General features: G+C 38.0%; 1 protein-coding gene across 5 annotated transcripts in view; it reads left to right on the forward strand.

Annotated features, from left to right (window-relative positions):
- The window catches only part of CDK14 (cyclin dependent kinase 14), a 313,650-nt gene that overhangs the window by 219,375 nt on the left and 71,626 nt on the right, over window positions 1-22,649 (forward strand). For all 5 annotated transcript variants that reach the window (XM_038128378.1, XM_038128382.1, XM_038128380.1 and 2 more), the window contains one exon: window positions 5,270-5,318. In XM_038128378.1, coding sequence (XP_037984306.1) covers window positions 5,270-5,318 — 49 coding nt within the window. The remainder of the gene's footprint in view (window positions 1-5,269; window positions 5,319-22,649) is intronic.

A 22,649-nucleotide genomic window follows, 5' to 3' on the forward strand; every position in this document is an offset into this window, starting at 1 on the left:
TGGCATTGAATCTTTACTGAAAATGGTATATGTCTTATATATCACAATACCGTGTTAGTCATGTGAGACTTTTAAATTAAATGCAAAGAAAACCCTTTCAAAGAAAGAATGAATTAGACTTTTCAAAATATTAATTATGGTGATGTTTAAATATTTGCATTTAAGCTAATCACATTTGGTTTTAAATAGAGAAGAACATTAATCAAGGAATGCATATTAGCCATCATGTTTTGATTAGCAACATAAAAAATGCCTTGAAGTCAAACTGCATTTTAAGTTCTTTGGTTTAGACTGGAAGCTGATTATCAGTACTGTTAAAAAGAAGCTAAAAATCAAAATGTAGTCTGCCTCTAATTCCTTCTGTAGCTTTTCTTGTCTATCTTAGGTCCTTTCAAAGCAAACGTGGCAAAGGTATAATAGTTCACGTGTTTTTCTGACTGATAAAAGAGGAAAAAAACCTCATCTTGTTTTATGTCACTTAAAATGCAACTGCTTATTTTTTCAATTCTCACAGCAGACCAGTATTGCTGCAGTGGTCTGCTAATAAGCTCACTAGTGAGTTCTGCTGCAGCTGGCTTCTGTTTGAACCTGCCCTTGATGCAGGGCTGTCAGATGGAGCGTGTTTGTCAGGCAGATAATGATATTTGCACTGCAGAACATGTAGGTTGTGGGCACACAAGTGAGTATGCACATATAACAGGGTTGCTGTAGGGTGGTTGTCTATAGGAAATAAGAAAAGAAAGAAAGAGAGAGAGAAAGAAGAGAAAAAAGAAAAAGAAAAACCACTTAGAACTGCTGAGTTTAATGGATGAGCTTTCTGACCAGGCTGGGGTTGTTTGTTTGTTTGTTTGTTTGTTTTGGTTGGTTGGTTTTTTTGGTGGGGTTTTTTTGGGTTTTTTGTTGTTGTTGTTGTTGTTGTTGTTGTTGTTTTGTTTTTTTTCCCCTAGACCTTCAAACTAGAAGAATCTGAAAAAATTGAAAGCAATTGTATAAAAACACAATTTTTTTGATGCATCAAGTTTGGCAAATTAACTTGCCCAAGAAATTCCCTCCCTCTCTTCCTCAGGTTGCTCATTTCAGCTTCCATTTTGCAATTGTTACTCCAATAGCCTCTTGATGCTACTGTTTGTGGGGCACAGCCCTAGAAACTTCCTTGGCAAAGGAGGCATTGAGTAAGCTGTGCTGCAAGGCCTGAAGCAAAGAGCAGCTCAGATCCTTGTGCTGCCAGAAGAACATTTGTGTGGCTGCCCCACCCACCATGTCTGAGCAGGTTGTGAGCAGTGCCCAGCAGAACAGTGAGGCTTGGTTCTGAGGCAGTGGGAGAGACATGTCAGCCTGGTCCTTTTGGATACTCTTGGGACATTCTGAGGGTAAAAATTATGCGACATCTTTCCAGTAACAAATAGGAATACTCTATGTTAGCTCTTATTTATGTAGTCCTTCACAGGCATCTCTTTACACTGCATTTAATTGTGGACGTGCCACTTCTAAGAAGCAAATAGGAAACACTCTAAGGAGCTGTGCAATTTAAACTGAACTAAAAATCTCTTCCTTCTTTTGTTTCACATAAGCAAAAATTCACCTTTTACTAGGTGAAATACAGCACCCATGTGAAAAGCCAGCTCTGCAACAGTGAGACATAGCTGGTAGTGAGGATGATGCCTGCATATTTGGGATAAAAATGCAGAGGATCAAATTTTGTTTCCTGAATTTGTTCCCAAAAGATTGGCAAATATTGAAGTGCTTGCGTAAAGGAAATTAAAATCACAATTTTTACTTAAATTTCAGATGTGCTTACTGTGTTGGCCTTCCAGAGTTTTTATTAAAAACCCCCATATTTAGCAATAATAATAATGTAAAAATATTTGAACTCCAGTATATATACCTACAATTTGAGCAATAAAAATTCAAAATATATCTGAGATCAAATCCTTATCTGTAAACATACCGTTTTTCATGTTTGTTTAATCTCAGCCTGATGAGAGTGAGCAGCTGTCTCAGCAAGGTGGTGCACCTTGTGTTCTTGAGAATGGTGTGCATGTGCTGGAGGGATGGCTGTGTGGGTGGGTGACCATGAGAGTGTCTGCATGAAATTCTCACATGTGCATGTTTGCTTTTCAGTTCTGAGGGAGAGGTATTAAGTTTTTGCTACACAGGGTTTCTTCCACAAGATTGGACTGAGATTGTGATTGCCAGTACTGTTGCCTCTCAGTATGTCAGGCAAAGATTTCTTTTGTGGGGGAGCATTCATGGTAATTCTGCAGAATTCCTATTCTCATATACAGACTTATATTACTGTTCTTTATGAACATATCAGTGGTAGCTTCTGAAAAAACAAATATCAAAGCTCTATGCTTGAAAGTATCATAGAATGTAATTTTATGCAGTTGGTCACAGTCAGATATGTATTGTTTTAGATTTGATTTTATTGCATCCATGGAGCAGTAAAGGACTGAGGCATTCAAACAGGTGGGTGAGAGTTGTTCACTCTGAAAAGGAACTCAGAAGCAAACTTGGGGATGTAATTGTGAGACTGAATTCTGGTTCTGTGATATATTCAGCACAATCAAGAGATGCTATGATAAAAATTGTGAAGTTAAGTTACCTCTTTTGTTGCTTGGGATGGCAAGTTTGGTGGTTTTAGGTATATAATTTTGTGGTTTCATAGTTCAGGACTTGAAAAACTGCACCATGGTGGAGGAGCTCAAGGACAGGATTATTGCAGCTTCCCTGCTCTGGCAACTCTGAAACCAAAATCAGCTGGTTTCACTGCTTTTTCATTCACTAACAGATGAATCCAGAAAAATACTATGAGCTGGCGCATACATGGAGCTGGGCTTAATTAACACAATAGTCCCATCTAATTATCTTGTCCATGAAAGTTAGTAAGACTCTGGTTGGAGCCATGACCACAAAATTATGTAGAAAAATGCGAGCTGTTATTTTATCAATGTGTGGTTTCTTTCTGTAATAAGCATGTGAAGAAAGCAGCCTCTAATCTGCTTGAGTAGAGAGGAAAGAATTGATACCAAGTTAGGAGAAGCATGGTTTGCAGTCACAACATATTCAATAGAGTTTGAAATCAAGGACTATGGACTAAACATTTGCCTCTCTATAGACAGGGTTTTGCCCTCTCCATGTCTTCCCCCTCAGTTTTCCCTCTTCCTGCCTGATAAATATGTAAGGTACTTGAAAAGATGTTTGGACTGGAACCGTAGGCAACAAAGGAAGATCCCTTTGTGAAGTCTGTTTTGCTCATTTGTCTCCCTAATAATGTTTACATAACTAGTTCCAGTGTATAATTTCTTCAGTAAAAATTCATCTAACATACAATAGTTTTCCAGGTTTTTTTGCAGAACTGAAACAGATCTTTGGGCATTAAAGCCTTAAGGTAATTTGGCCAAGTGGTTAACTCTGGGGCTTTCCTCCCACAATAAAATAGCTTAAATTCATTAAAATAAACACCAGATACTCTGATCAAAAAGTATGTTGTATATGATACTTCTCAAATGTTTTAAGTGGATGTAGCTCTGTTGAAGTCAGTGTTGCTGTGCCAGTTTGAACCAGCTCAGTATCTGACCAAAACATATTGCAGAATGACAGATAAAATCAAAATCTGTTTCTCTCTAGAGGAAGGTTACCTCTCTAGGTTACCTTTTCAGCACTGCTTCAAGTCAGTTCAATTCTCTTTCCACCCAGATTTTTCTGCACCGAAACAGATCAATGTGCAAATTTGCAGTTTATTAGCTGAACTCCCATGTGTATCTCAGACATGTTATTACACAGCACTGTCTAGCTGCATTTTATTTTTCAATCCCTTGTCATAAATGAATTGACAGTGATATGGTTGGACAATTTACTTAATATAGAAAGTCCTTATTTTTTTCCAAATTTTATAGGTATCTGTTTCCATATTTTATTCCTATTTGCAAACTAAAATTGAAGGGTTAGAGTCATGTAACTTCCCGTTTCCAGTACACTTGTCACACATATCTAAAAGGGAGTGATTTCATTTCTTTCACTGCATCAGTATCGTTAAAGCAACAAAACTTATAAACGTGAAGTGGTCTGCAGACACAGTTTGCAGGTCTGCTGGTTATCAGTAGCTTCCGATAGTGAATTCAATGAGATTTGAAGCTTCTGCATTTGTTGTTTGGTTTTTTTGTTTGTTTGTTTTGGTTTTTTTGGGTTTTTTTTGTTAAAGGGGCAAAAAACCTAAAAAATAGGTATAACAAAGAAAATCAAAGCATCCACATTGATGCTAGGAATTTGCTTCTGCCTTGGTTTTGGCATCTTTAGAACTGACTGTGTATGAAGTGTACATGACAGCTGGAGAAATGATACAAGCAAGTATACAAATACAGGAATTTGAGCACAACTCCTTTGAAGTTACATTAACAGCTGTTTTTCACAGTAAGATGCATGCATACCTGTATGCATGCATATATATATATATACATATATATTTATTTATTTTTATTTATATTTATATTTATATATGTATGTATAATATTATTGCAGCTGTACAGTGGGTCTATTAAGTGTCAGGCACATGGGTGGAGAGGAAGCAAAAAAAATTTTTTTTTTTTTTTTGATTTTATGGAGTATTTTGCAAGTTTAGAACTTCTATGCAGCAACTAATGCAATCACATTAGGGTAGTTGGCCAGGGTGAGTACCAGTTCTAGCTGAACTGAGGAACTTAATGTTGGAGTAAATAAGCTGTCATTGTACTTGTTACTTCTGCTCCTTATTTATATGTATTCTTCAGAAAATGGACTCTTACATGTCCACCATGTTCTGTGTGCCCTGTGTGTCACAGAGACCCACACTTACTCTTACTCATCCTGAGAAGCATAAAAATATGACAGCGAGGCTGTAGGGAATTGTATTTTTCATGAAAAAGTAAAAAATACTAGATTTCAGGCTTCTTTTTTTCCCATAGCAGGCAAAAACTACTTTAGAAATAACTGTAAAACTTTCCATTTCTGGTGATGCCACAGTAAATGAGATTTAGGTAATGCTGGTTTGGTTTGATTTGGTTTAACAAGTTGGGGGCTTTTTTGGTTTTGGTGTTTAGTTTTGGGGGTTTTTTTCCTCTGTTTGTATGGCAATTGCTCACAGGTTAGTTTTCTTTCCTTCTCTTAGGACTTGAGCTGCAGAAGATACATAGAAATTATGAAATTATGAAAATTGACAGTAAATAAATATTTTTTTAAAAATAAATCCTGGGTTTAGTGAAATAATTGAATATACCCCTTTTTCTTACAGAACGGTTTACACAGTACGGCCCTAAAAACCTTAGACAAGCATGGAATAAGTAAGTATTTTTTTTAATTGCACTTTTGACTCTTCAAGGGTATACTGAATTTACCATATCTAGCTTAGAATGGCTCTATTCTTTTCACATAAGCCATATTTGAATTACCAGTTTCTTGTAAATAGGAAGGAACTGTCTAGGACAGTATTTTGTTCTTGAAGGTTTTAGTTGGCAAGTGTATTGAGCTCATGGAGAAGTACTGTGTTATTGCTTTGGGCCATCAGTTTTGAATCTTGTTTTCCCTGTTCATCTATAAAAACTGGGAAAGTTTTAAATAATGTGTATCTAATCCACTTTTGAGTGTTGTTTCCACATGATCATCCCCTGTTGCCAGGTCCATCTGGTCATTGCTGTGAGCAGCTGACCATACTGTTGTAATCTTAATTATGAATTTAAAAAGTCAGTGCAAATTCACCACACTTTTTTTTTTTTTCCTTTCAATGTTTCCTGAATTTGGTCACATTTATATCAGATGGACATTGGTATAAAGGTATCATGCTCAAAGTCCAGAAAGGTTACCTGATGTGCATTCAGATTGAATACCACACTACTGGCATTATTCCTAATAATCATCTGTGTAAATTTTGCTAAAAGATTTCTCAGCACATGTAGAATCTTTGTGGACAGGATATTTGAACTGCACTGTCTTCAGCAATTAATAGCTTTTATGTCTTGAAGAAAGCATACAGAGTTTGAATTGGATGATTTCAGCTATGTCAACAACTTGTCTTGCCAGAAAACCTGTTCGAATTTTTCTCCACTCTCTTTTGACCAAAAGTTTTGCAGCAAGGCCAAGCCTCTGCTGTACCAGCATTTCTGTTTTCTTTCTGGTAGTAATTCAAATTTTTATTTTTGCTACTAACTGGCTGTCTTGGTAATTTACTAGGGAGCTCAAGAGATAAATCAGCAGGAGACTGTAACATCTCCAAGTTCACCACTGAAATTGAAGACACAAAATGTTTTGGTGAAGAAACTTCCTTATTGTAAAGGAAAAAAAAGTTATTAATAGAGTAGAAATCCAAATTCTTTTTCAATATTCCTATTTATTAGCAATGAAATATGTTTACAACTGCAAAATCCATACCATAGTCATTTTTCCAAAATGTGATTAAGTTTATGTTCACTTTGCCATTCTATTAATTTTTTCTCTATCTGCTCCTTCCCAAACCCATTTGGTGCAGTGTTTTCATTTAAAAAACAACAAACAAACAAACCCAAACAAAACCCCAAACAAAAACAACAACAAAACAAAAAAAAAACAAACCACCTTTTGAAATTGTGGTTGACAATTGAAGGAGGAAGAACCTCTTACATAGCAGGATTGTTGTTAAAATTTTTTCTGTATTAGTTGTTAAATGTAACACCATCAATGTTGGTCCTTTGAGTCAAAACCTGTACTTCTGTAGTGGCAAGCATCTTCCATGGCCCTGTGGCTCCCTTTGCAGTATTACTGGGTCCTCCTTGGTTACCAGTAACTTCCCAGCTCCTGCAGTGAGAAATGAAGCTGGCACTGAAACCAGTTCAGGCCTCCACAAAGGTTAGGTGTCACTGGCCTGCATTAATTGACTCTCAATAGTCTTTCAATAGAAAAGTTCCTGGCTTGTCCAGTTCAATCTAGGACCCTAATTTGTTGACTTTCGTGGACGAGGCCATCTCCTGTTTACTGCCGAGGGAACAACAGGAAGATTAACCCATATTTGGCTTTTGTAAATATCTCAAACCATTTTGCCAGTTGTGACCCTTGCAGGCATCTTAAAATGTTTGACTGTACATCAATCTTACTGCTTGGAATACAATTCAATTTCCTGAAAGTCACAGTTTTCCTTTTAAAAATTAAGTCACTATAATGGCCTGTATCCTGTCCTTTTGCAATCAAAAAAATTGCAAGTTGATTTTTTTCTTTAAAAGTAGTTAATGAAATCCAAAAGCTTGGAAGAAGCAATTATATTACAACAGAGGCAATTAGACCTGGATTGGGAAAGAAGGACAAGGAAACTAATATTGATTTGAATGTGTTTGCTTGGAGGCAAATATTTGCCTAAGTAATGTGAATAGTTACTGGCATGCCATTCCCTCCATTCTGCAGGCCTGGACTGAAGTCCTTTTTCTGTATTTTAACAGCAGTTAGACTATTAAAATACAGCAGTTATGTATTAATAAGTACAATAATTGGTTTGAATTTGAAAAGTTGCTGTCTTACATATTCCCTTCAAGACTACTGCATGAAATTTCTCTTTTCATAAAATATCACAAAATAGAACAAACCCAGTTTGCTTAAAACAGCTTCAGTCTCTGAGATTTCATAATTGACACAAGTTCTGATCACATCACAGGCTGACTCAAATAAGATCAGAGCTTTTTAAATTCTATGAAACCTCTTCAAAAATATTTATACATTTTCAATGCTCTGTGCATAAAGGATTTGCAATTTTTCAGCGTAAATGAAGAGACTGAAAGCAATGACAATACATACAGTTCAGTGCTTCATATGGGTTTTTCTACTATAATAGGAAATATTCAGTGCCTCAAAATTATGTATCATTTACATTTGAAATGTGAAGGGCTTTCTCTTTTTCCAGTGTAAATCTTTATCTGTGTGCTGTATGAGAGGGCTGCTTGCTTGCACAGCTGTAGTTAAGGATGTATAAACATTTCCGTTATAGACATCATATTCCCAGGGGTTTGTAATCCAGCTGTAAAACTTAACACATGGATGGACTGATTCTTTCCAGAAATTTTCTTTCTTTCTTATCACATTTCAAAAAGCAGCAGTCTCCAGTCCTAAATTAAAAAACCTTTTTAACTTGCGGATTTAATTTGTGGAAGATTTTTGGTGACACAAAATATGTCACGTACATAATTATTTTGAAGGCAATGAACATGAGACCTAAAATGGGGATAAAAACATACAGCCTTTTGTTTTTAAATATGCATTGGTTTTGTACAAATTTCCTTCCTCTCAACATCCATAGTAGCTTTGAAAGCTATACCTTAAAGAGCAATGTTTATGGTCTTGTAAAGATTTACATGTATCTTAAACTTCTATTGATGCAAAGTCCCATTACTGCATTTTATAGGGGAGGAATTGCAATGCAAAAAATTAAAGAATTTTCACATAGAAACTGTACAGCAGTGGCATTGAACTTCATGCTCCTGGATTGGAAGAGAACAGCTTTAATTTTCGAAACACAATGAAGTTTCACTATCTCCTGTTTCATCTTTCAGGCACAGGCTGATCCTTGGTCTTGTTTATATATACGTTTTGAGGTCATGGCATGTAAGGATGGGAATATGCGTTTAGAAGCCTTCAAAGAGGCTTTTACCTCAAAATGTACATTTTAATTCAATTTATGTAAGAGGAGTTCAGCAGGAGGAAGAATAACACTCTTGCAGTATCTACAGAGCCAGCTTCATGTCTGTAAGGCAAAAGAAAGAGAGGCAAAAAACTCCAACCCCAAACCTTCCCAAAAGGTAGTTTGAGGGCAAAATAATTGCAGCTGACCAACATCAGCTTCCACAAGATGATTTTAAGGGCAGAGCAAGATGATGGAAAAATATTGGACACAAGTCAATTGCTGTTTAATTCCTGGTTTAACTGGAAATTATTTAAAAGCATGGAATTTAATAGCAATGACAAAGTGAAACCTAGCAGGATCATTATATAAGTCAGATCCCTTAAATTCTTAAAATAGAATTGGTTAATATTAGAGGCTACTTTTGGGAAGTGTTTGAGGCAAATAATACAACTTTCACTTACAATAAATTAAGTTCTTTGGAAACTTTAACACTGAATTTCTTTACTGGATGTCAAACTACTTAAAGAATGTAGAGAGAGCATGTACTAGATAAGATGGAATCTATACATTTTGTGGTAATGCTTATAAAGTTAAGAAACAAAACTTGCATTGATGTTTTCTTCTACCTAGTACGAAGCTTCACCTACATAGCATGACGTAACATACTGTGGAATGTAATTATAAAATACTGCCCCAAAAAGAACTAAGATGTGGTAATCTGATCTTCCTATAGAGTTCACAATGAATTATATTTCCACTTTTTTTCCTGAACTTTTCTGTTCAATTATCTCTACACAATAAAAACCAAGAACAGCTCTGCCTCCAGAATGCAATGCAACCTCTTTCAATTTGCAAAAGCTTCTCCACAATAATAAACCCTTACAAAAGAATAACAAAAGAGAACTAATTATCCTTGTGTATATTTGGGAGGATATGAAAAGCTTTTTCAGATCCTTCTGCCATAATGGATTGTATTGAGAGAAATTAGGTTGGAAAGAAAAGGTGCAGTTGAAAACAAATTCTGCTCTGCATAAATAGGACTAGTACTTTGTAATTCTCCAACATGGCTTATTTATTATATAAATAACACTTTATTCTCACAACCAGAACCACTGCTGAGGATTTCTTCCTTTAACAAGATGGCCTCTGTACTTGGCCTCCCTTTCTGAGGCCAGGGTGTTTAAAAGTTGCATTCCAGGATGGACTGGCGTATTTTGGGACTGTTATTCAGGGAAAACTTCCTGAAGAAAGCAAAGGGAGTGAATAGAGACAAGCCCATGTAGCTTGAGTCTGTATTTTGTTTCAAGCATTGCTTCAAGAAATTGGTTAAAGCTGAGACTTGGGAAGCATTTGTGGCTTGGGATTCTGTTGTTTGGGTTTTCAAGAAAATCTTTGCCTGAGCTGGGTTTTGATTAAAGAAAAAGCACTCTTCTAATTGTCACTTTTATCTCTTCGCCTCCTGTCCCTTCACCAGCATTGCTCATTGTAACGTTGGTCGTGGTACCACTGAAGGGATAGTCAAGCTCTCCAGCACAATAGAAACAAAAAGCTTTAGTGCCGTGCCTGTGGAAACCTTTCCGAGGGATAAACCCAAGAAGCAATAAGGATTCCAGGCAGTACCGAGCAGAGGTGGGCTGGCTGCCTGCTCTGCGTGCACTTGAGCACATGGCTGGGGTGCTGGGGCCAGGAGGGGCCAGGATCACGCTGGGGCAGCAGGGAGGATACTGGAGACAAGATGAAAATCTTTTTTGGAAGTATTTTTAAATAGGCCTGTAAACCTGCCTCTGCCTCCCGAAGGTCTGCAGCGATACTGCTGCACTGGAAACAAAAAGCATTTTGTATTTTCGGGTTTCTTCTCCTGTTTCCCGTGGCCAGGCAGCTGCCCGAGGGGGGGGGTCTGGGCAGTCATGTCGCGACATGCCCGCGATGGAAGGCGGGGCTGGCCCCCGCCGCTGCAGTGCCGCCCCGCCCGCGCCAGGGGGCGCCCGCGGCCCAGCAGCGCCTCTTGCTGCCGCGTTCTCCGCTCAGCGCGGTTTATTCTTTCATTCGTTACAATTCAAATGGCAAAATTGATTTTTATTCATCATAAATTAATTTCGGGGTGGTGGAAGCCGCTCCTTTTTGCACAAGCGCCTTTCCCCGCTCCCACTTAGCGCTGTTCCGTGTGCGCGCGGCTCCGCGCGCCGCGGGGATTGTCAGCCGGCGGTGCGGAATTCGGGAATTGCTGCCCATTGGAGCCGAGCGCTGAGAAACATCTCCGCGCTTCCTCCGCTTATCCTTTCGCCAAGCTGAAAAATCCTTTCTGATTGATATTCCAGTCTTTCTTTCGAATTGGAGCAGCCGCAAAGTGCTATAATGTTATACCTTTTCAAACCTAGGGGGAAGACTATTCCTAACAGACCTCATTGATACCATGTTTATCCTGACAGTCAATTTATTCTTGCTTTATTCTAAATTCCCCCTCTTTTGTGTTGCTAAGCTTTAGGTTTTGTGTTACATCCTCTTGTCCCAGTTAAAAATACTAATAAGCCTCCTAAACTGGACCACAAAAGCTTTTGTCATTTTTGTTTCTGAGCAGTAATAACTCGATGCTGCTTCATTACTAAAATTACATGGTTACTGCCCTGTACCTTTTCCCATCCATGACAGCAGTGAAAATACAGCCCCAATGTACATGGATGTTCCTTCTTGTTTTCTGCAGCATTTGATCCAGTATCTGGCATTGAAAAAGAGTTTGTTGGCATTGTTAACTCTGGACCTATCTATATTTGGGGTTATTTTTCTGTGGAAATAATTGTTTGTAGCGTTCTATGCTCTATCTTGGTTTTAGATTTTCTGCCCACTTGTCTCATTACTGTTAGTTTCTTTGTACTAATGTCTTTGTCTTTTGTGGTTATTTCAGCATTTAGCATCATCGAAGAGTTGATTCAGTATGCAGGGTATCCCTTAGTCCAGGTCATTAATAAAGATGTTAAATAAAACTGTGACTAACGCTAATCCCTCTGGCACACAGCTGGACACTTCCCTTCCAACTCAGCACATTGCCACTCATCATTACCCTTTGCTTACGGTCTGGCAGCCAGTTTTCAGTGTTTGAGATAGTGTATCACATCCCAGGTCTTCAGAGTTTGTCCACAGAGCAAGATTTTTTAATAGAAATTGCATCAAATGTTATCTTTTGTTGTTTTGTTCCACCAATTATTAAGTCCACTTAAAAAAAATAATTTATATGATGTCTTATTCATTAGTCACCTCTTCTTTTGATTGCCATTTTGTCTGAAACCTAATTTTGCGTCCATATTGTCTTTTGTTTCTGTTGTCTGTATTTTCCTTCTATATTGTGTGTCAATGTCCAACAAATATTTGCCAAGCTTTTCTTATTTGAAAACCAGAAAGGAAGTATGGACGTATATTTGTATTTTTTTAAGTCTAGTACCATACTTTAGAATGCAGAGCAAAATTAGATAATGTTACAGTAGCATATCTACAGTAATAAGCCTATGAAGAGAAATGAGGAAAGAGAAGTGGCTGTTCTTGTGTAGAATTCCTGGAAAGACTTTTAAAGGATGCCTTACATTTGTTTGCTATCCTCACTAATTCCTTAAGAATTCCTTTGGGTATTGAGATATATATCAGATACACATGTTTATTTGGTGTTTCCAGGTATGACTTTTTTTTCAATGTATGTTCTTCATTAGTGTTTTTGAGTACTTTCTGATAAGCTCTTCAGATGTTTCCATTTGTTCTTTCTCCTTGCATTTCTACATGCCAATGTTTTATTAATTTCTCAGAATTATGGTTTTGGTAGTCTGTTACTCATATGCTGCCACGGTGTCTGTGTTCATTTCTTGGTTTGAAGTCTAATACTTTCTGATCAGAGGCACCAGGCATCATTATATCCTCACATTCTGAATTCTGCCTTCTTGCTTGAGTTCTGTGCTGTTGGCTTATCTGCTGAAATCTCTCTTCTCCAGATAATGACATTGCTGACAAAATTGAGTCTCTTAGATATGTTTTAAAGACATTTGTCTAAGGAATTAAAGATATACTGTGAAGGTAGTCATATAAATAAAGTAGACCTTGCTGCTGGCTCTCTCATTATTTGCATGTAGCCATTAAAGGCAAGATTTTTCCAAAAGGAGAGTGAAAATAATAGGCAACTTGAGAACTGGGTTGGCATTCAAAAGTGCTTAGTGCTAAGCAACTGCTCTTGGATTATGTGGCTTGATATTATCCTCTGCTGTTTGTTCTGTATTACAGGTAATTTTTCTTTAACTGAACAGTTCCTTTGATTCTCATCTTAGGGTCTCAGAAATATAGATAATTTTGAGACATGATGCAGACAGGCAGTAAGTAAAAAAATATGAATAATGTTCCTGGGTTTTGTCACCCCTGCAGATGGTTTAAGCCAATCTCAAACTCATGCTGTTCATCTCTGTTGCCAGCCAGAGACTTATGACAATAGTTAAGATTTCTGCAGTGATATAAACATTGTAAACTATCTTTGCCTTAGGCAAATACTGACTTATATGAGGATTTCATGTAGGGGTTTTAGTGTTATTTTGACCACCACGTTTTCAGTGGCAAGATCACCGGTATTCGGGTATTGCCATTCATGAGCATCTCCTCTGCCTGTCTCTCAAAATTCATTCAAGAAAATCTTAATCACTTCCTTTCCTGCATTTTTGGGTGTGTTGCCTCATGTATCTGCCTAAAAATTTCTGACATCTTGCTGCCCTGTAATACAGAGAAATGAGAATTTTTGCTTTTTCATGCAGGTTTTCTTTTTTATTTTTTTTTTAAATTAGTGACACAAAAGCACATATCATTGTAGAAGACTGGTGAAAACAGTGATTTTTTCATAACTTTAAGTTATTTACTAGCCAAACAGTTTAATACTTAAATTTAGTGATTTCTTTAAATGAAACTAGCTAAGAAAGTTTTAAGCTATTGGTTGAGGATTTGTGAAAGATGCTGGCTGCAAGCAGGCCGTCATGTATATGTGTTCAGTGCCTGCTTGACCCATGTCAAAATGGGAAGATGGGAGACTCTCAGCCTGCTGCTGCATTAAATCAGAGAGGTTAGATTATGTATCTGCAGCAGCACACTGTGAATAACGAGCCCCAGCACAGGGCTGCTGCACCTGTCATTGCTGGAGGGCAAAGAGGCAAGTGGTTCCAAAGGGAACTGACCTTTTTCTTTCAGGCACTGAGTCAATCCCATATCCTAAGGCACACATTCTGCGTTAAAATTATTATAGCTCTCCTGGCATTAGGCTGAACAGCAAATTCTGGTGAAAATCTATGGAAAAAACCCCCAAAATATGGTGTTGATGGTAGTTTGTTGATTGTTTTTAATTAGGTTTTTCTAGGAAATATATTCTGTAATTATGAAAAGCATCGGTAAAGTTAATTTGTCCTCTGATAAAGATGAATTTAATTAAAGTTTGAAATAAAATTTTGAAATCTTTTGCCTGAATTAGCAGCTCACTAGATAGCAAAATATAAATGCCAATGTTTATCACTAAATGTGATTCACAAAAGCCAGCATCCTTTTAAATTCTGTAATACAGTGTATATCCACTGGCTGCTACCTCAGCTGAATTTCTGTGCCTAAGATCTGATTTACAAATAGACAACTTTCTGTTAAATTATTCACATCTCATAATAATTGATGTAACAGAGTTGATCTTATGCTGGAGCATATTTGATCATAAATTCAATGAAAGCAGCCACCATCTTTGTGATGTTTGTCCAGCTAAATCCTTCAGTGAATAAAATAATAAAGATGCCAGCTGTGTTTGTTTTATGATCACTGCTGCAGTAGGAGGCTTAAAATACAAATGAATAAAGGATCTAATTTTTCATGTTGGATTTATAAACTCAGAATCCTACTGTGAAGAATTTAAATTGAAAAAGTAAAATTTTTACTTCTGTCACATTCTTATAAATGTGTTGTTTGCTTTTGTGTCCCTATTGTTTGGGAGTACAGAATAGCTTTAAAAGATTGATACTGTTTGGATATCTGTGGTACAGATACTTGGTTATCCATGGTCTCTGGTAAGGAAGTCTTGTAAAAGTAGGTTAAATTTATGCTTTTCACTCCAACATCATTGCATGTTGAGAATGGACCATCACTTTTCCGTTGCCTTCTTTGGTTAGATTTTATGGCAGTTTTAAAGTTCTGTTTATTACTATATACTGTCAGTGTGCCTCAAACTAATTTCACTGCCCTGACATAAAAAAATAATGCTCTGGATCATTATTTGCCTTCCTTCAGCATTATGACTTTTGCAGAATTCTGTTACATTCCTTTTATTTCTTTTATATTTGATCCTTACAGTGCCCCTGAGTCAAGCTTTATTCGGCAACCATGAGGGCATGAATTTTCCTGAGATGTTGACAGATAGTGTTTGGTGAATATCATTTTTCTGTCAGCTACAGCCCACGTGTGTACTGCAAACTAAAGCAGAGCCAGGGACTATCTGCTGGCCCCGAGGCCATGTGACAGACCTTGGCTACAGCTGTGCTAAGTAACACTTGGTCATGCATCTCCTGTGGGCTTTATGCGGTCCCCAGGCAGCTGCAGGTGCAGTTATTATTTTGGGGTTGTTCAGCCTTAGGTTTTTAAATCAAAATTTCCAGAATAAAGTAACAGACATGTTGCAGACCATAGGAATTGTGTTTTCTGGTGTAATATATGGCATACCTTCATTGTAGGAGCATAGAACCTGCTGCATTTTGGGAATGGTCCCTGGCATGGGTTGGTCCCTGGTCTGTGTCCAGGAGTGAGTTTGGAGCATGCTGCTGACATGGGCAAAATGCTCCAGGGGCAATGTGGGCACTCAGTAGTTGAGCAGTCAGGCTCTCATTAGCCCTGTGAATTTAATTCAGCAATAAGGCTTCAGCAGAGAGATTCCTGCTATTCCCTGTGCACACCTGAGCACATTCCTAGTGAAGCTCCCTACTCGCACTGTTCTGCTGGGATTCTTTGTCACTTAGGCCTAAAGTCTTAGGAAAAGAAATATAAGAAATATCCCTATCCTGTGCATCCAGAATGATAGATACATTTTACCTTTTTCTTTTCTTTCCACATTTTACCTTTTTTTTCTTTCCAGCTTTTTCAAGATACTTTCTTGTCTTCCCAACCAACTTCGTCATTCTGATCTTGATTATCATAATAGACTTCTTATGTCCTCTCTTGATCAACATCCTTCTTCAGTTCATATAACAAGCAACCGGTAAATTGGGGGTTTTTTTTGTGTATTGTTTTATTCTCATCCCAGCACTGGCTGTTTTACGCCATCATTTTTCAGCCCCTTCTTATCCTTTTCAAAATCCTCCATAATTTTGCTTCTTCCTCTCTTTCTTCACAATGCTCCTGTTCCCTGCTTTTATGTCAGTGATCTCTTTCTCATATTTAAGCCTTCTCATGTCCACTAGATAGTTCAGGCAGACTCAGAACTGCTGCTTCCCTTTGTGGGAATCAGATGGGCTTATGCCCAGATAGTGAATTTATCCATTGTTTGTGGTTCTTGACTCCAGGCTTCTTGTTCTCAGTTTGGAATCTGCTAGGACTTGTCAGCCTCAAATATCTGCTTTTGCAAAAGCTTAATATTCATTTAACACCCTAAAATGATACCCAGATGTTTATTTACCTGCCCATCCAGTTCAATGGCAGCACACATGACCAGAGCTTCATGGATTCCACAATTCCATGTATGCAATATCTTTTGAGAATCCACTTGCTTTTTTGGGTTGTTAGAAGTGGCCTGAGCTCTGCTGGCAGTCAATTTTTAGTGATAGCTGGCTCTTTGGGAAATCTGACCTTTAGTAATCACTTTTATAGATAAAAATTTCTATTTTAGTTCTTAAAATCACCTATGCTGATTTATGCCTAAATAGCAGTAACTCCCTGCTTAGCTGTCTCTCTTTCATGATACTTTGACAGGATCGGTTTTGCAAAAATAGTTCAGGGTTGAGTTGTTCCCTACTGCAAGCCAATTTCTGAGTGTCAGCACTACATCTTCACTCATATATAAGTACAGGCACCTAGGATCCCTGTATTTCAGTAATTGGTGGCTAAAATAGATGGAGTTTGTGACTTGTTGATTCATCTCCAAGGTGTTTATAGATATAAAAAATGTAAACACATATGTTAAATTCTTGCAACGTTTTTAGAAAGACACTTCAGTACAGGTATGTGTGGATATGTAATATTCCCCTTAAAAAAAAAAAAAAAAAACAACAAAAAAGTGCAAAATAATGTTACATAGTCCCAAAATTGAGTACTAGAGAGATCACTGTTTTCTCCTTTCATGGTGGTCCCTGCATAAGAAACCTAGGGTTTTTTTTTCCCCTATTCAAGTTCAAAGTCACGTTCATACATTAACACAATCATATTTGTCTCTTAACAAGTATTACTGCCTTTGGTGTGAGACACTGGATTTTCAGCCTGACTGGTTCTCCCTACTCAAAGAGAACCTGAAGTTCACTTTACAAAGTTTCTATCTGCATTAATGTAAAGACAAAGTGGTGTGCTAAATCAGGAGAGTGGATCTGCAGAAGGAACAGCGCTTTCTACACCCCAGTGCTGGTGTGAAGGTGGTGTCCTACCCTGTACTCTTTTGTGATGTCACCTGAACCAAGTGCCTGAGGGTCAGGGAGCTACAGCTAATTCTATGTGATGTAAGTCTGTCTAAATACAGACATAATAATACCTAATTAAGTGTTCTTGACTGCATAGCTTGACTATGTTGCCCATATGCCCTCTTAACAACCATTTCAGTCTCCTCCTCTCAGTATTTACTAGTGCTGCATCATTTCTCTCATGCCTTAGCTTAGGAGTATAGCTGCAAAAAGACCAGGATGCCTGCTTTTACATAATTGCTCAGTCTCATTGGGTTCAGCCAGGCAACTCATCTGCATAAAGTTAAATACATGCATGTGCCTGGGGTCTGTCTTCCTGAGCTTTCCAGGCTTGGGGCATTCTCTCTGCCTCCAAATCTCTCTCCGCCTCTAATGAGCTGTATAAATAAATACAAAGTATTCCTGTTAGTTCCATAGCCACAAAAATATATTTTATTAGCTGAGAGGTATACAGTAATAGAAAAGATCAGACCCATGCAATGTTTTAGGCAGCAGTGGGAGGACAGGGCAAGTAGCTGCTTCCAAGTGGTTGACAGATCTGAGGCCCCAGCAAGACAGATTTGTAGGTTAACTCTGATAAATGATCTCTGGCTTCACTGACTAAAGCAAGGTCACCCTTCTCAGGGCACTGCCTGCATGCTGCAACCTTGTAGCAAATTCTTCTTGAAGTACTGAGCAAACAAACCAGTTCCTATTTACATTAGAATGAAATTAAAACTTCTTAAACCCAAGATGATAAAATATCAGACAAAAGGGTAGAGATTCATAGAGCAGTATTAATGTTTATTTACTAGCACTTAGTTCTGTCTTTGTTTGTTTTCTAAAGGTAATAGGTCCAGTAAGACAGCTGGATAAGGGAAAATAAGGAAGACTTTGTTTACTTCCCTAATGGATGCACCCAGTTGGCAAATTTGAAAATCAGAGCTTGGTGTTTTTGTTTTTTTTTCTTTTTCTTCAAAATATCTTTTGCATGGATTTATTCAGAGAGAAGCAATTCAGGTTGTTGAGGGTGGCATGAGGAAAAGCACAGAGCTTTGACTGCATTGTGTACCAAAAGGGTTTAATTCAGCTATTTCTATGTTGGGGGGTGGGGGCTTATTCCCTCCTTTTTTTTTTCTTTTTCTTTTTTTTTTTTTTTTTTTTGCTTATGTCCAGCCAGTGAGGAAATAAATATGTGAAGAAAGAATACTATGGAATGTTAATTCCACTGCTATATTTTTCTTCCTTTTATCATGCCCCAAGATTCACTGAAGTTGATATAAATTCACCATGCCTTATTTTAAAAAGCATAACAGAAAGGCATTCTTCCTTTAAGAGTCAGACTGTAAAAGGTGATTTTCTTTCACTCAGTTTGGTTTAAGCCTGTAAAAAGCATTAAGTGAAAAATCTGATATATTTGTTAGGGCATTTACTGCATTACTAACTTATATTTTCAGTTCTCACTGAAAGGTTTATAGAGAACATAAACCTTGAAGAGTTTTGTTCAGGATTAAAGTTATATTTTCTCCATTTTCTGGTGAAATAATAGCTCATAAAATGATTGGGGTGTTAGTAATTATTTTTAGCTCTGTTTATTTTCCAAGGTTATTCTGTTCAACTTCTGAGGTGAACACAGACAGCCTTTAAAAAACATTCACCTTGATCAGAAGATTCACGCCCTTTAAAGAATTTCAGAATAATCAAAAGCTTCTGACTAGATCACCACTGTGTTGTTTTTCTTCATTAATTGCACTTGCAGCAAAGATCTTCCAGTAAACTATGAATCTGGCATATTCAGTAGTGGTCTGTTGTGGTGTAAGTAATGTACTATGTCTTCCATAATTAGTATCTTTAATACTGGGCTAATTGGGATGCTGACAGAATTAAAATAGTTGGTTGGTGGTGGCATGTAAAATCAAAAAGAAGTAATTGCTAAATTCTTTCTGGAGCAAAATAGTAAGGCATGTTCTAATTAAAATTTCTTAGGAAATACTTTTTCTGGGAAATACCTGTATCTAAGAGAAACTGCTGAAAACTGAGTGAAATAATGTGAATTACTTAAGGTAGTCTTCTTTTAGTTTCATTACTTTGTTCTGGTTTTAAACAGTAGCAAAACACTGTACCCAGCAGTCATCCTTCCTAGGCTGTACAATCTCAGAATTCCTAGGAATTAAGGAAGTTATGTGATCATATCACACAACACCACATTCTCAGTACCTTAGGGTATGTTATCACTGCACATGCATTGTATGTTTGCTGTTTAAATAAACTCTTCTTCACTTTAGTGTCTACCATGTAGACTCCATACTTCTTGCTTCATTTGATGCTCCAGCATATGTTATTCTGGCAAAAAGATGATGAGCATCAAATGTAAACCTTACTCTGTGTCAGAATTGGAAGAAACAAGTAGGAAAAATATCTGTAGTATTGTCAATCAACAGTATAAGCAATCTTCCTGCCCAAAGCTCTCAATAGTTGGTGCTGAGTTTCTTTGGAAAGTTTCATAGCTCAGCATGTTTATTCTGAGGCATCAGAGTAAGAGCTAGCCCAGGTAGCTCTCACAGAAGTCAGGATACTTTTAGGTCTGTTGTACATTGACTGGTTCTCCTTCAGCTTATCCTTTAAACATCAAATCAACCAAATTCACTTTTTAAAAGTGGTGTGTTCTCTAATGGTGGTAATCTGCTTCCTCTATGAAGCAGACCTTCCAAGCTAGAAATCACAGAGCTCATTGTGTTCAAGAAATACAGTAATACCTCTGAAACAGACACTAAAACACATCAAATCTAGTGCAAAAGAGTCAGGGAGAAATAGACTCATATCTAAGTTTTTGCCTTGAGTTCCATTTGGTGATGACACATACAAATAATCAAGTTGTAATTGAGCATAATGGCTATTGTCAAAAGTGAATTGCCTTGAGAGGTTGAATCACTTCATTGTCTAGCTTAGGTGTGACCAAAGTGAGTCGCTGAAACCTAATCTGACTCATGAGCAGTTTAAGCTTCTTAATTCTCTGTTCTGAGAAATTCAGGAGCTGCAACTGTAATTTTGGTTTGCCTACTGGGTCAGTAGATTCTTTTAAAAATGTACCAAGTATATGCCATTATATACCTAGGGCTAAATCTATATTAATTAAAATAGAAAGCCTAGTTGTCTATATTCTTAGAGCCTTCATTTGTTACGTTCACCTTTTTTCCTGAAATGCTATTCATCTTGGCTGCTTTCCGACTCACGGCATCTGGGCAAGTGTCAAATGAGAGTTCCTTCAGACAGGCCAGGGTTCTCATTACCTTCCTGGAACGCACTGAATGAACTTCCCTCCACAGCTTTCCAAATGGGGCTCTGACCTCTGCTACATCGACATTAACTGCAATGCCAAGGAATCAACCCTGACACTTATTTTCATCTCTGTTCCATATCAGTGAATACTTTTCATTGGTTGTTATGGGTTTTATTGTAATAATAAATATTTTGACCACCTTTTCAGTACTTCAGTGGATAAGACTTCTGATGTTCTAATAATGTAATATAATTAAAGGGGATCAAGCCAATTTTTAAATTTCCAAAGAGATCGTATCATACCCCACCATAGAAATCAAGGTGGCCTGAAGACTGTGGCATGCAGTGTTGAGCAGGAACACAGAGCAAGGACAGACACTAGGAGCAGTATAGCCATGTTATACATGTTATAGCCAATGCAGGTTTTGTCCCATCCTAGCTCATCCAAGAGCAAGTCATTGTGCTCATGCAGCAATCTTGCTTCTATTCAGGTGCTGAGCCAGAAGAGTACAATAAAAGTGATGGCCAAGGGAGTCTAGAGACTGTATTTTCCCACCCTGCATGTATAGAGAGCTCAGTGTTTCTGAGTCTAAACTGTTGCCAACATCTCAATTTGGAAAGAGCAAGAGGGGCATTGGGTGTTTGGAGACATGTCTTTTCTAGGGAATGTGCACAACCCAGGACTGCTGTTGGCAGCCCCATGCAGGTGTGGGGTACAGTCCCAACAGTGACATGTCACATTGGCTCTGTTTGATTGTCTTATTTACTCTATAGTTTGGCTTGAGATACCGCTGTATCGTGCTGTAGAGCAAATTCTGTATTTTGTGATTGATCAGCAACAAGTAAAACACTGCTTGAGTGAGCCTTCAAATGATTTTGTCTTTCTTTGTTCATCGGTTTTAGTCCTCAATTCCCTTTGTGTAAAACACTGAAAAGCTGGTAGCATCTTTGCTCTGTTATATTCTCGTCTTGATGTACTCCTTTATGCCTTCATCTGTATCAAAAGCTAAAAGCCTGGCATCAAAACTTGCGTTCACTTGTTGTGGTGGTTTCTTGATGGCTAAATAAACCCTACAAGAGCTCCGTGGAGGCACACCGGGCCCGTTAGGGAAGCGGCTCCTGCATGCTGGAGCTGGCACGGCAGCTCTTTGAAGACAGTAGGTGTTCTCTGCATGGTGGTAACAACAGAAAGGCTGCTGGAGCTCCTGAAGAGGAAATGCTGCTTGGGCAGGCCCTGCTCTGATTCGCGTTTCGCATAGCTGCTGCTGCTAGGATCACGTGGAGATTCAGAGGTATAAACTATCAAGGCACACGTGGGCGTTTCTGTATCAGCTGGCTAGAGGACAATGCGTTTGCAAAGTGTTAACTACAGTGCGTGGTGTCGTATGGTTTTGTACAGAGCTCAGGAGAGGCTAAAGCCTGGAATGAGGGGAAAAGGCTGCCGTCCTCAAGCAACCTTGGGTGAAAATGGGGAATACAGCCTTTGTGGCAGTGCCTTGGGAGGTGAGCTAGCACAGGGACTGTACAGGAGCCCTGTCGTTGAGGGGACCAGAGCATCCTCTGTGAAATGAGCAGTGAGGGCTGCCACCTAGCCTGCCTGATTCACTCCAAGTAGTTCCCTTCATACCATTAAACTTTAAGCTTTGCTAAATGGTGTGATTGTTCAGGTTAACTGTGGTTTTGTCTTTCAGCACTTCAGGTTGCAGGAGCTTGCTTAGAATAAAGAAAGAGCTGAAATTTCCAAAGGGAACTAGGTGCCTCACTCCTCTAGGCCATGCTATAAATGCCAGTTGAGAAACGAATTAATGATACACTGCAAGAGTCATATCTTCACTTGGAAAATGTGCACAGTAAATGATTTTTGCTTTGGGAAGTATTTACCTCATGCTGCTAGGAGCACATAGACAGCATATTATCTCCATTTGTTTTAATGCCCATTTGTCTTAATTATTAATGTGAATTTGAGCTGCCTTCTTCATCGCATTTAAAAGCAAATCACCCCAAGTTCAGAAGTTCACTGCACATGCCCCAAACTTTTTTTTTCTTAAGAACTTAAACCAAACTTCAGTGATCTTAGTCATGTTCTGCTTGACCAAATATTGACCTTCCTCTGCAGCAGAAAGACATTT

This window comes from Motacilla alba, chromosome 2 (assembly GCF_015832195.1).
Source record: "Motacilla alba alba isolate MOTALB_02 chromosome 2, Motacilla_alba_V1.0_pri, whole genome shotgun sequence".
NCBI classification, from domain to species: domain Eukaryota; kingdom Metazoa; phylum Chordata; class Aves; order Passeriformes; family Motacillidae; genus Motacilla; species Motacilla alba.